At 36.3% G+C, this 14,473-nt stretch overlaps 1 protein-coding gene across 1 annotated transcript; it reads right to left on the bottom strand.

Moving 5' to 3' along the window:
- Positions 1-12,473: 12,473 nt before the first annotated feature.
- Positions 12,474-13,403, bottom strand: LOC131414502 (olfactory receptor 5H2-like). Its single transcript, XM_058555509.1, has one exon. It carries the CDS (start codon positions 13,401-13,403, stop codon positions 12,474-12,476), a length of 930 nt encoding a protein of 309 aa, XP_058411492.1.
- Between the last annotated feature and the right edge of the window lie 1,070 nt (positions 13,404-14,473).

The raw sequence follows: 14,473 nt of genomic DNA, 5'->3' as shown, positions 1-14,473 counted from the left end.
GTTAAGTGATGCATAGCTGTATATATTCAAAGGAAATGAAATCAATATTTTGTAGAGATAACTGCATCCCCATGTTCATTGGAGCATTATTAACCATAGCCAAGACATGGAAACAACCTGAGTGTCCACTGATGGATGAATGGATAAAGAAAATGTGATACACACACACACACACACACACACACACACGTATACAATTTAATTCAGCCTAATAATGAAGGAAAACCTGCTGCTTGAAACAACATGCATAGACTTTGAGGGCATTATGCTAAGTGAAATATGTCAGACAGAAAAAGATAAGTACTGTATGATCTCACTTATATTTGAAATAAAAAGTCAAACAAAAAAACAAGCTCATGGATATAGAGAACAGACTGGTGGTTGCCTGGAGGAGGGAGTGGGTGAAATAGGTGAAGGAAGTCAAAAGTACAATTTCCAGTTATAAAATGAATAAGTCATGGGTTGTAATGTACAGCATGGTGTCTATAGTTAATAATACCATATTGCATGTTTGAAAGTAGCTAGGAGAGTGGATCTTGAAAGGTCTCATCATGAGAAAAAACTTTTGTAACTATGTATGGTGATGGATGTTAACTGGACTCATTGTGGTGAATATTTTGCAATATATACAAATATTGAATCAATATGTTGTACCCCTGAAACTAATATAATGTTGTCAATTATACCTCAATAAAAAAAGAAAGAAATTGAAATTACAAAAGTAAAAATTAAAAAGCCAAGCTTATAGAAACAGAGAGTAGATTGTTGGTTACTGGGGTGGGAGTGGTGGTGGGGGAAATGGGTGAGGATGGTAAAAGGGTACAAACTTCCAGCTATAAAATGAATACGTTCTGTGGATATAATATACAGCATGGTGACTAGTTAACAATACTGTATTATATAGTTGAATGTGCTAACAGAGTAAATCTTAAAAGGTCTACCACAAAAAAAAGGTAACCATGTGAGGTTATGGGTGTATTAACTAACTTTATTGTGGTAATTATTTTACAATATATACATATATCAAATCATCATATTGTACACATTAAACGTACACAATGTTATATGTCATAATATATCTCAATCTAGCTGGGGAAGGAAAAGAATAGGTCTGTCTAGTAATTGAACAAAATGCCATCCAATTAGAAAATAATGCCCCCAAATTGTAGGAAGCTGTGATAGAACCTGTTCATTCACATTTGCAAAAAGACCAGAACATTCAATATGTAAGTATAATGAGATTTCCCACGTTCAAGTGTGTCTATTGCTATCATCTTCTCTGACCTGGAATAGTTGTGTATACATGATTCCAAGAAGACTCAGTTTTTCCAGGAACATTATAATATTCTAGCTAGCATTTGCTAGGCTCTTTCTATGTGCCAGGTTCTGTGTTAAATATTTTACTATTACTCTTGTAAATCTTCACAAGTCTCTGCAGTCAATGATATTCTCACCCTCCTCAACAATTTACAAATGAGAAAACAGAGACTCAAAGAGTTTGTGACTTAGCCAGGACCAAGGGCTAGGAAATGGTGGAGCCAGAGTGCAGAACCCGGGGGTTTAAACCTAGAGTTTATGCCTTCGCCATTCTATTTTGCCCTCATTAATAATTGAGGGTACTGCCGCCCTGGACCAGGATGATATCTCATTTCTTATATATAATTAGTCCAGGGAGATTTGGGGAGGAATTGGAGGCACTAGTGAACTCCTGAGGCAGATTTCCATTAATATAATCTGGGGTCAGCTTTGGATTCAGATTAGAAGAAGGTGACCACTCCTTTGAAGTATGTAGGACTCAGGACTACCAAATCTTGGGAATCCCCAGGGAAGTATGGGATGGAGAATTGAGTTAGATATTAAAGAGAAAAGAATAAGTGTTAATGAGTCAGAAAGAACAGAGAGAGGGGTTATAAGAAATTTCAGAGAGCAGCCATTACCACTAGCATCTCGCTCTCATGAGTGAACCACAGCTTGGTAGGAGGAGAGAGGAGGGAGGATGTGCAGACAGCTTGGCTTAGGGCCAGAGCAGAGAAAAAGTCTTCTGTCCTCAATGCTAAAGTTGACTTTGGGTTTTATCAATATTATGTAAACACTATTCTCATTTGGTGACATCAATGTTACCTTTCCTAACAATTCCCTGTTGGTTCCCTAATAATGTCCACTGAGCATTGCACATAAATTATGGATACACGTTTACAATTACAGAAGTTTCCCTATTCCCAGTCTCTAAGCATCAATCTTTTAGTAGAGTCTCTGGAGAAGACTCTCAGATTCACTCTTGTATTTTCAACAGAGAGTGTTAATTGTCTATGCATGTCCTCAGTTAACAAGTGAAGGAGACTATTAGCCAGGGTACTGTCCTCATGATTCTCAGTTGATGGATTATTTTTCAAAGACTAACAATAGTCTCAAAGAGGGAAATATTTTGGTCCTTTCTGTTCTGAGAAATAAGTGAAGAAGCCCCTCCCCTCATTTCGTAATAAAACGAGAGAAGATTCTCTGGGTCTTCTGTGTCAGATTTGTTGAACTTTGTTGCTAGTGCCATGGAGTAGATCCTGACTCCTAGTGCCCCTGTCGACAGCAGAGGGAACCCCGCCTCATCTTTTGCTCCATCCTCTCACCTTCAGTTGCTCTATCAGACAAGGCTCTACTGCTATGCATAGGGTTTTCATGGCCAGTTTTTTCAGAAGTGGGTGGACAGATCCTTGTTCCAGGTCTCAGTCTGGAAGCTCCACTGAAACGTGTCCACCATGGATGAGACTGGTATTTGAAATCCCAGTGGCATAGCTTTCAGCATCACAGCAACATGCAGCCACCACAATATGACAACTGACAAACCAGATTGTGTGGTTACCCGACCGGGGCAGAAACCTGGGCTGCTGCAGTGATCCCCAGATCATAACGACTAGACAATCAGGCCTGGCTTTGTTGAAGCTATGATTTATATTTGTAATACATGAAAAATCAGTATAAACAATGGAGACTAGTCTAGCAATAAACTTTAAAATAATGGAGAGAGAGGAACAAATTCCAGCTTCTTTTGGAAAGCCTTAATTTAATCCATTTGTAATTATGTAAATAATTGTAATGGGTATAAAGCATCAGGGAGTGACTTCCGCGTCTCTTTTCTTCCCTTTTAAATCCTTTCTTCTTCCCTTTCCCAGTCTCTAGTTCTACCTCGGTCTCTTATCCTGACCTAAATGTTTGTCTTCTTCCCCCCTTTTCTCTTCCCCTCTCCTTCTTTTTCTCAGTCATTATCTCAGAGCTCCTTTGCTTGTCCTTTACTCTCCTGACTTGTCTCCAGGTGTGAGAGTGGAACTAGGATGGTTCTACCTTCAACCCTGGTGTTCTCTCAACTCTTTCAATCTATATCTTGAGGTCTACGCTGGGTTTCTTTCAAGGAGAGAGCTAGTTGTTCTAGATTTGTCTTGGACCAGATCAGATCATGTCCCAAGGGAGGTTAATCTAATTTAAGTGAGAGGAATGAGAAACACATTTTTTTTTTTTGAGACTAAGTTCTGTAGCAAGGAAAACTGAAGCTAGTTCTTTAATTATAAACTAGCAAATTCATCATATTGTATATCCGGCTGCTTACTGGACATCTCTATGTAAATGCCTAGTAGGCATCTCAAGTTTATCCTGGGCAAACCTGAGCTTCTCTGCTACTATCAAACCCCAATTCTGTTTCTCTTGTGTATTCCCCATTTTAGGAAATGGTGACTCCATTTTTCCAGTTACTCAGTCCAAAAATATGATCAGTTGTCAAATAAATGTCAGCACTACTATCAAAATGTATTCAAAATCCAACCACTTTTTACCATCCTGGTGCAAACCACCATTTCTTACCTGTTAATGCAAAGTCGTCTATCAAATTTCCCTGCTTCCACTCTGTCCCCTACAGTCTTGTCTCAACAGAGCACCCAGAGTTACAGGTTGTGTAATGTCACTCTGCTCACAACACCTCAGTGGATCCCCATTTCACTTAGTGTAAAAGCCAAAGTCCTTACAATGGCTTATAAGGTCCTGCCTACTTTTCATTGGGAGGCTTGTTTTGTTCTAATTGTATTGTAGTAGATTTTTATATATTTTAATTACTTGTCCTTTGTCAGATATGGTTTTGCAAATATTCTCTCCCAGTTTGTGGTCTGCCAATTCATTTTCTTAATGGTATCTTTTGATGAACAGAAATTTTCATTCTGATGGTCTAATTTACCATTTTTTGATGGTATTTCTTTCTATGTTCTGCCTAAGCATTTTTGCCTGCCCACAATTCTTGAAGATAGTCTTCTGTTTTCTTCTAGAAGCTTTATGGTTTTAGCTTTTAGATTTAGGTCTATGATTAATCTTGAATTAATTACTGTGTATGATTAGAGGTAATGGTCAAGGCTTATTTTCTTCATGTAGCTATCTAGTTTTTCCAGTGTAATATGTTGACAAGACCTTTCTTCCTCCATTGGAATGCTCTCAAATGTCTATTGAAGTCACTTTATTCATATGTGTAGGCCTGTTTCTGGGCTCTCTCTTCTCTTCCACAGATCTGCTTGTATAACCTTGTTCCTATATCACTCTGTATTAATTACGATAGCTTCATAGTTAGTATTCAAATCAATCAGTGAGTCCTCTAATCTTTTTAAAAAATTTCCTAGATTATTCCAGCTGTTTGCATTTTCCTTTACATTTCAGAATCACTTTGTAAATTTCTACACAGGATCAGAATATTTTGGTTGGAATTGCATTAAGTCTACAGATAAATTTGGGAATAATTAACATTCTAACGATATTGACTCTTTCAGTCCATGAACATGGTATATTTTCCGTTTATTCAGGTTTCCTTTAATGTCTCATTGCAAAGTTTTACAGTACTCAGAATACAGGCCTTTCACATCTTCTGTTAAATTTATTCCTTAGTAATTTATCACTTTTATAATATTGTCAATAGGGCTTCACTTTTTATTTTATTTTCTAAACATTTGTTGCTAGAGTATATAAAAATACAATTGATATATATATCATTTTATACTGCCACTTTACTAAATTAACCTATTAGTTACAATCATTATTTTATAGATTCCTTATAATTCTCTAAACAATCATGTCCTCTTTGAAGAGGGAGAATTTTGTTTCTTTTTTTCTTATCTTTATGCCTTTTATTTCTTTATCTTGCCTTATTACAATGACTAGGACCACCAGTAAAATATTGAATAGAAGTGGTGAGAGTAGACATTCTCATATTTTTCCCAATTTCAAGGCAAAATGTTCGGTATTTCTCATTATATATAATATTAGCTGTAGGTTTTACATAGATGACCTTTAGCAAATTGAGGAAATTCTATATATAGACTGCTGACCATTTTTTTTTCCAAGAATGAATGTTAGATTTTTCACATGCCTTTTTTACATCTATTGAAATAATCACTTTTTTCCTTTGTTCTGTCAATATGATGAATTAAAATGATTGATTTTTTAATTGTTAAATCAATCTTGCATTTCTGGAATAAAATCAAATTAGAATATCTTATCCTTTCTATTTCTGTACTGTATTTGGTAATATTTTATTAAGCATTTTTGCCTCTATGTTCAGAGGGATATGGACTTATACTTTTTAAAACATACATTTGTAGGGGCCAGCCTAGTGGCGCGGCAATTAAGTCTACGCACTCTGCTGCGGTGGTCTGTGGTTCGCAGGGTGCACGATGCACCCAGGCGCAGATCCTGGGCGAGCACTGATGCACCGCTTGTCAAGCCTTGCTGTGGCGGCGTCTCATATAAAGGTAGAGGAAGATGGGCCTGGATGTTAGCTCAGGGCCAATTTTCCTCAGCAAAAAAGAGGAGGATTGGCATCAGATGTTAGCTCAGGGCTGATCTTCCTGAAAATAAATAAACAAACAAACATTTGTCTTATGTTGCTATCAAGATTATACTGGCCTCATAAAATGAGGTGGGAAGATTTCTAGACATTTGATTAAATTTGCCAGTGGTTTCAAATGGTTTTATTTGAGCCTAGAATTTCCTTTTTAGGAAAAATTTGATATTAATTCAATTTATGTAATAGATATGGAGTATTTAGCTTTTCTCTTTCTTCTTGTGACTGTTCTGGGAAGTTGTACTTCTCAAAAAATTTATCAATATATCTAAGAAACCTCGTTTTATTTACGTGAAGTTGCTCATATTTTTCCTTTTAATACTACGAAACCTGTAGTAGTAGTCTCTTTCATTCCTTATGTTAGTGATTTGTATTCACTCACCGCATCTGTTTAATTCTCACTAGGCTTATCATATTTCTTGATATTTTCAATTACCCTAGTTTTAGTTTGTCAATTTTCTGTATTGTATATCTGCTTTAGGTTTTTTTTTTTTTTTGAAGAGTTCTTCATTTCCCTTCATTCTTGAGAAGTTCCTTTATCATGGTAATACTAATGGTAGATTATCTTAATTTTTACTATGTAAAAATATCTTTACTGTGCTTTTATTCTTGAAATATATTTTCATCGGACATAGAATTCTCGTTTGACATTTTATTTTCTTTCGTCACTTTAAAGATGTTGTTCTACTCTCTTTCTTTTGGGCTATATTGTTTCTGATGAGAAGTCACTAATTAGTTTGTTTTTGTTTTTCAGTGCTTTCTTTCTCTTTTGTTTTTTTTGGTGATCATTTATACCTCAGTTCTCTTATAGGTGCCGTTGTCATAGAATACAACTCAAATATGATCATGTCTTCCAGAATCAGCATATTTTAATTTTCCAGTTACATATCATTTTTGGTAATTTTCTAAACAGTTCATTAAGATGTCTAATATTGTAATAAATCTTACCTGAATGTTTTTATGTTATAAACAACAATAATACAACAAAAATCATAGTAACGACCTCAGGAGAAATAATTGGAGTCCCAAAGTCTTAAAGGCGAAGAAAAATTTGTTTATATGATATTCTTTATGTATGTGATTGAAATGAAACAAGTTTCTATTAAATGTCTTTATTATCATGAAATTTACTTGGATATAATTAAACATACAGAATGTTTTTTCCTTTTGCTTATTTTGGTATATATTATTATGCAATATTCTTTTGTACAGAAATAAAATGGAAGAATTTACCCAAGTTTCATATCTCACAAGGAGGTTCATGCTCATGTAAAACAAACTTTAGCAAAGGAATACATTCATGTTTTGTCATTCCCCAAATCATAAAATTTGTTGCAATTAGGTATTCAGACTCTAAATGTACTTCCTTTTCTATCATCTTATAAACTTTTAAAAAATTCACAGGATAAAAATCAATTTTAATTGATTTTTAATAACAGCTATAATTTGTTGACTGGCTGACTGCCTTCTGGAGCCTGTGGTACCTACCTGATGGTGTCAATCTCCATCCAGTGGGGGTTCCTGAAGACTGCCTGCCTCCAACAGTACAAATTATAGACTAATCTAATTTCCACGGAGCATCTTAACATCCATTCCTGCTCTAATTTGTGCTTGAACAATAGGAAGCTTGATTTTCCACTGCAAGATTTCTTCACTATGAAGTACTCTGTTCTTTTTCAGATAACTCTCTGTTTCGTTGAATCAAGGCAGTTGTTTGGATAGCTAAATCTGTAATCTTATATATCTATACATGATTAACCTTTTTGCCAATTATATATGTATGTATTATATATACATACATATGTACACAGACACATACATATATATTTATATTTATACAGACTCTAACAAGAACTCACTTAGATATTAAAATAGTTTCAATGACATGAGACCCTTGTAAAGTCTTCTAATATTATAAGAAGTTGTAGAAATGTTTTCTAAGAGACTCTATCACATTTTGATGCAGAAAACAGAAACCACTATCCAAATGTCAAGGAGACATGCAGGATTAGGTGCTTTAAAAAAATCACTGGAAAGGCTGGAGGAACAAGTCAGATTGACTATTGGGCTTGTTTTCAAGGTCACAGCTCTATTGCCACATCAAGAGGTCGAGGAACTGCTGCTGCCAACACCACCACTGCTGCTGCAGCCCCAGCCTCCCGCTCCCACAAAGCTGGTTACTAGACAGTGGATGTGGATGGTACCTGCTGTCCCACTCAGGTCATCCTGAGCCTGCTTATGCACTCATCCTGTGAGAAAAAGAGGGCATCTGCTTTATTTTGCTTTCCAAATGCTACATGAGTTTGTCAAATTCGAAGAATCTCACTCATATATAAAACAATAATTATCAATGGTTCTATATAAAGACATTTGCTCATTTTGTAATGACTCACCATAGAGAAAAAGAAGGAGAGAGGGAGGGAAGGAGAAAGGGAAGGAAAGATAAGACAGAAATCAGAATGACAGTATCAGAACTTTAACTTTGTCTTAAAGCACTGATCTCTACTAAAAGGTAAATTCTTTGGGGAGTTATAAATCATTTAGCTTCTGTCAGTAATTCTTTCTTCAGTGAGGATAATGAGTTTGAGATTTTTTTCTTGAGAAAGGATTGGCATCACAAATTAAAAACATCCTTGCATGCTTTAAAGTATTTCTCCAATTTAATTTATTCCACAAAAAGGGTGGAGTGCAATGTAATATTTCACACAAAAAAGGGCACTCATGAGTAGCACAGCCACCTCCATAACTTGTCAGCAGTGACCGAGGTTGTCGGGAGCTTTAAAATATTGTGTTTCCGCTGTGGTTGGGTGGAGCGCTCAATAATGTCATTAACCTCAAGTTTGTTGATAGCGATATAGTCACTTCAGTTTCTTTTTTTTTCTAGTTTTATCACGATATATTTTTCCCATCCTTTTACTTTTAACTTATTTGGGTCTTTATATTTAAAGTGGGTTTCTTGTAAGCAATGTGTGTGTGTGTCTTGCTTTTTGGTCCAGTCTTACAATCTCAGACCTTTTGAAGTCTCTTTAACACTCACTACACATTTAGTGAATTTCTTTTCCTTGAAAAATACAGGAAATGTCATGATAAGATTGTCAGTTATTGCTGTCAAGTAAGACTCATTTAGAGGGTACCTCCTCAGAAGAGATAAACATCACATTATTCTTGCAAGTGGAACATCTTATGTATGATTTTTTTCTAAGAATAATGGTGCAATACTTGATCCAGCTTGACAATTTTTTTCTAATGGACAGATCTCTCTCCATTCACCTTATCGAAGTGAAGCAACGGGGTTTTGTTTGGCCATCATCACTGTCAATCATGGTTCCCAGGAAAAGTTATGCGAGTTTCACAATTCTTTATCCTTTGAAACAAATGCCCTATTGAAATCTGCATCCACCTTCCCAAAACAGAGAAGAAAGTAGAATACAGAGGGTGGAAAGTTTTGGAATAGTTACACGGTGATTTTTAGGTAGAAAAGAGAGGATTTGTAGAAACACCATTTTGATTTGTCTCCAAATATCCTGATATTATAATTTTGCTCCACTGATTATTTTAAAACAGTGGTTGTCTTAGTCTGCTTGGCTGCTGTAACAAAACATTATACATTGGGTGGCTTTATATTTTACAGTTCTGGAGGATAGGAAGTTCAAGATCAAGGTGTCAGCAATACAGTACACGAGAGATGCTGCTTGGCTGGTACACAGCTGCCTTCTCACTGGGCTCACAGGGCCTTGTCGGGAGAGTGCTCACGTAGAGAGAGAGAGCTCTCCTGTCTCTTCCTCTTCTTGGAAATCCACTAATCCCATCAGGAAGGGCACACCATATGATGACACAATCTAATTACCTCCCAAAGACCCCACTACAAATACCACCACATTGGGGGTTAGGACTTCAACATACAAATTTGGTGGGGGGACCCAAAATTCAGTCCAAAACAGTGGTTCAATAAATATGATCCCAAACCAATGGCATTAACATCGCTGAATCAGAAACTCCATCAGTGGAGCCTGTCTGGTGTTTTTCTTTCTTTTTTTTTTAGTCTGTAATTGGCTATTTATTGCTTTTATATTTCATTTTTTATTTTTTTAAATTATTTTTCGAGGTCATATTGTCTTATAACATTGTATAAATTTCAAGTGTACATTATTATATTTCAGTTTCTGTATAGACTGCTTCCGCTCCCTCAGGGGAACAAAAAGAGGGCAGATGACCTGGTCTAATTTGTGAAGTGGACTTCCAGATTATAGAATAATTTTATTTTTGAATGCTTGTCTATTTTAAATGAAACATCTTTAAACCAAACAAATGTTTAAACCAAACATCTTATTGAATAGCTTCTCCCTGATATTTTGTCATATTCTATCCCAGGAGCCCATCCTAGCGATAAGAAGAAAAAGAATAATTCACTTTAGGTGTAAGAGATTTGTGATTGTCATGAAAGAAACTCAGGAAGCTGAGCTGGCATGCAGCAGCAATCCCAGGCCCAGTAATCTCCTGGGGTCATTACAAGATTGAAAATGAGGGATGAACTCTTACTGCATTCTATGTATTTGCGCTGTCAGATTAACTTAATTTTACAAATATTTCACAAATACTTATTTAGGACCTCATGTGTGTAAATCCCTGTGTTAAACACTGCAGAAGACAGAAAGAGACAAGGACAACTAATTTATAATAAAAAAAGCTTGTAGCCCCAAAATAAGTATTATACAAGGCCAAGTGTGGCCTCAGAGGAATGAACTGCTAAATGCTTCAAATAAGTGAGGTAAGTGTTTCAATGAGCATTACTACCCTCTTCAAGATAATCTGGAAATGCATCATAGAAGCTGTAACATTGGAGACAGTCTTTGAAGAACGGACAACATTTCTGTGTTTCCTTTCTCTATGGAGAGACTTGTATTAGCAAAAGCGTGTACCCGAGAGAGAAAAGTGTGTCCAGAAAGCTTTCTGCAACTGATTTTGGGTGAACTCAGGGTCCATTGGGAGAATTGTGGAGGAAGACACTTCAGAGTTAAAACAAGGTTTTGTTTGAAAGGATGTTAAATAATGCCAGAGTGATCAAATCAGGATGAAGAAGAGAGACAGAGAGAGAGACGGAGATAGAGCTAGAGAGAGAGAGACGTAGGAATGTATAGATAGAGATCTAGATGTAAATATATATATCATATAATCCAGATATACACATGAACAAATAAACATATGTGTATGTTGGTATACAGATCAGGTACATATACTATATTTGCACATAATCTAGAAGCAGTGACAGTCCATTAAAAGTTATTGAAAATGGATACGATTTAATCTGAGTTGTTTATGAAGAATAACCTGGCAACTATGTTTAGGAAGTAAGAGTATCAACAGGGTGTAGGGCTAAGTAACTAGAGGTGTACAAATCACAGAGGTAGGTAGTTGTGAGGGGGAAGGCCTCAGCGGTATGAATAGGAAAGGGTATGGAATGCCAGTGATGAGAGAGGAAGGGCAGGGGTCGACATGAAGACAGGTAACTCATTATACATGGAGTACGGAGTGAGATGACAGATAACATTGAAGGGCTTTTAGAGCACAAAACATCCACACTCTTGCTCATTTTCATGTCTTTCACAGCCACCCACTGGGCAGTATGACTTCACATCATCTTAACATTATTATAACTTTGGTAATATGCATTTGAAACCCTCCTGTCAACAGCACATTCAAAAAACTTTATATATTACTGATTTCTTTATCTCAATAGCTTCATTTTTTTTAATTCTTAGAAGATTGATCGTTTCCTTCCTATTCTGCCACTTTTCTTTTCCTCTCTATGCCCATGAAATTCTTCAATATCGTCTCTTAGCTTTCTGAATTAGTAAAACATTTCCGATTATCCTACAAGAAACAAAGACAACTGAAAGGTTCCTTTCAAGGCATCATAGACAGTGAGAAGTATCGTCCCATTCTCATTATTTGTCATGCACACTAGGCTAAGAGCATCCTGTTATAATTTGGCCCAACCCTCACGGTCTTAAGTCTCTTCTCATTTTTTCCTCATTGTTTTCCCATTTTCATTTATGTCTCTGTGTGACATAAGTCTTGAATCCCCACAAGGAGTGAGATTCACCATGTACCAAATAAAGTAGATGAAAGAAATTTGATGACTAGCAGAATTCCTGGGATTTGCCTCTGTTCACTCCAACACAGACCTGCCTCCACTGTGGAGTTAAATATGATGTGAGTCTCCAGGATGCTCAGGTGTATTATTAACAAGGACATAATATTTAAGTACTTTTCAGAGTACACTATTTTAGTGCTTAACAAATGCTTAAAAAATGCGTTTAGGAAGCCACGTGGAAGAATATACAGGCATGTACAATGTTTTCTTTTTGTTTTCTGCTTTAGTTAATTGAGTAAATTATGAACACTTAATTAAAATTCCTTGTGTGTTTTTGAATAAGGTATACAAATATCTTAAGGAGTTTATTAGGTGCTAACACCTAATAAAGTTATTAAAATAATAGGACAATTCTAATTGTAAAAACCTTTAAAGACTAATCAACACATAGTAATATCTAAACTGCATAATTTTGTGACTGTTTTAATGGAAGGATAACAGATATTAGTATGAGATCTAAACATTTCTCTTTAACATTTTTGCCAGTGAATCTATGACTTTCTTATTTCTCAGGCTGTAGATAATTGGATTTAACAAAGGAATGATGACAGTGTAAAATAGAGAGTCCATCATATCTTGGTCATCTCCCTGTGCAGATCCAGGGCGCACATACGTGAAGAGAAGAGGGCCATAGTATAAAGAGACAGATAAGAGATGGGCTCCACAGGTAGAGAAGGCTTTCCTGATGCCTTCTACAGACTTCCTTTTTAAGATTGTAAAGAGAACAAGTGCATAAGAGACAAGAATAATCAGAATGGTGAACACCTGTATTGACCCAGAGGAAATAAATAGCATCAGAAAATTAATCGAAGAGTCAGTACAGGAAATCTTAAACAATGGCATGATGTCACAGTAAAAGTGATGCATTATGTTGTAATTACAGAAGGTTAATCTGAACAAAAAGCCTACATGAATTAAGGCATGAAGAAGACCACCTGCAAATGACAAGATTAACAGTCGGATGCATAGTCTGTTGGTCATAATCACTGGATACAGTAAAGGTTTGCATATGGCAAGATAGCGATCATATGCCATTGTTGCCAAGAGAAAACATTCCGTGGTTGCACTGATTCCAAAGGAAAAAAATTGTACCATGCATTCAGAGAGAGAGATCATCTTGCTCTTGGCAAAGAAGTTGACCAGCATCTTAGGGGTCACTGTGGATGATAACCAAGCATCCACAAAAGCCAGACTCCCAAGAAAGAAGTACATGGGGATGTGAAGTTGAGGGTCCTTCCATATGAGAACAATCAGAACTAGGTTCCCCATGACGGTGATGAAATATATAAGCAGGAACACCAGGAACAGGGGGATTTGCCACTCCGGTTGATATATCAGTCCTGTGAGAATAAACTCTGTCAGCCATGTTGCATTTTTAGTGTCCATATCCTTAATAGATGACTCCTGAAATGAAATACATTCAATTTAAAAAGAAAATTCATTAAGGATTTATAAAAGAACACTTGGTGTGGGTAAATGAAACAAAACCACATTCTAGCCTGAATGCCCTTAATTTTATTTATTCTTACTATAATACATGGAAAGTATTGGGAGGCATTGTTGTAATTAATACATATATAAAATGCTCCCGTTGATTAAAATACATGTGAAGTTTTAGTCCATGTGTGATATCACATTGGTAGTAATGAGGATGACAAAGAGATAGATAAAAATCAATCAGAATGTAGAGTCACTGGGATTTCGTGACATATTAGATGTGAAGTGGTGGTCAGTGAAGGAGAGAAGTGTCACTTGGAGACTGGGTAGCTCATCATCAAATACTGAAATTGAGGACTCAGGTGCATTGGCCAGTTTGTGGAGAAAGCATCCTCTGAACATCCAGGAGTGATGTACTTAGTAGTATACTTCTACAAGAGCTTAATAGAAATAATGAATTATGGTCATTTGGGGTGGCTAAAAGCACAGATACGGATTTCTATCAATTGGAGACTGAGCATACAGTAAAAAGAAGGAGAGCATGGCTAGAAAATTGAAAAAATAATATTAAAGTGATTACAAAATGTATCTACATATTTATTAGATGGATAACATCTGCCCCTCTTTTCTACCACATGAGTCTTGATGTCAGGAACATCTGTCATCCACGCCAGAAGCCAAAAGTTCTAGAAGATGACAGAGTAGACAGAGATCACTGAGTGTGGAAATTAAGAGATTTTAGTGTGTTTAGTGAGAGCACTTTCCATTTTGTGATAGAGTTGAGGTCACAGAATAATGAGAAGTGAGTGGGAAACAAGGGGCAGTGCAGTAGGAGAATGAACGGAGTTCTCCAAGATGTGGACAACAGTTGGCGCCTGTCTACTGTCCATGGACAGATCTGAATTTTCCTCCTGTAGAGCAATCTCATGAAAGATTTCACAAGAGAGAGGAAGGCATTGAGAGGATAGAGGGGAAGGAAGTGGAATGGGAAATTTGGTGGGTGAAAAGGAAACAAGAGG

This window comes from Diceros bicornis, chromosome 15 (genome assembly GCF_020826845.1).
Source record: "Diceros bicornis minor isolate mBicDic1 chromosome 15, mDicBic1.mat.cur, whole genome shotgun sequence".
Lineage (NCBI taxonomy): Eukaryota > Metazoa > Chordata > Mammalia > Perissodactyla > Rhinocerotidae > Diceros > Diceros bicornis.
The sequence above is the reverse complement of the archived record's forward strand: the minus strand, read 5'-3'. Positions and strand labels throughout refer to the sequence as shown.

Bases quoted from the DNA above. Each gene is read 5' to 3' on its own strand.
- LOC131414502 (XM_058555509.1), bottom strand. From the start codon at position 13,403: ATGGACACTAAAAATGCAACATGGCTGACAGAGTTTATTCTCACAGGA.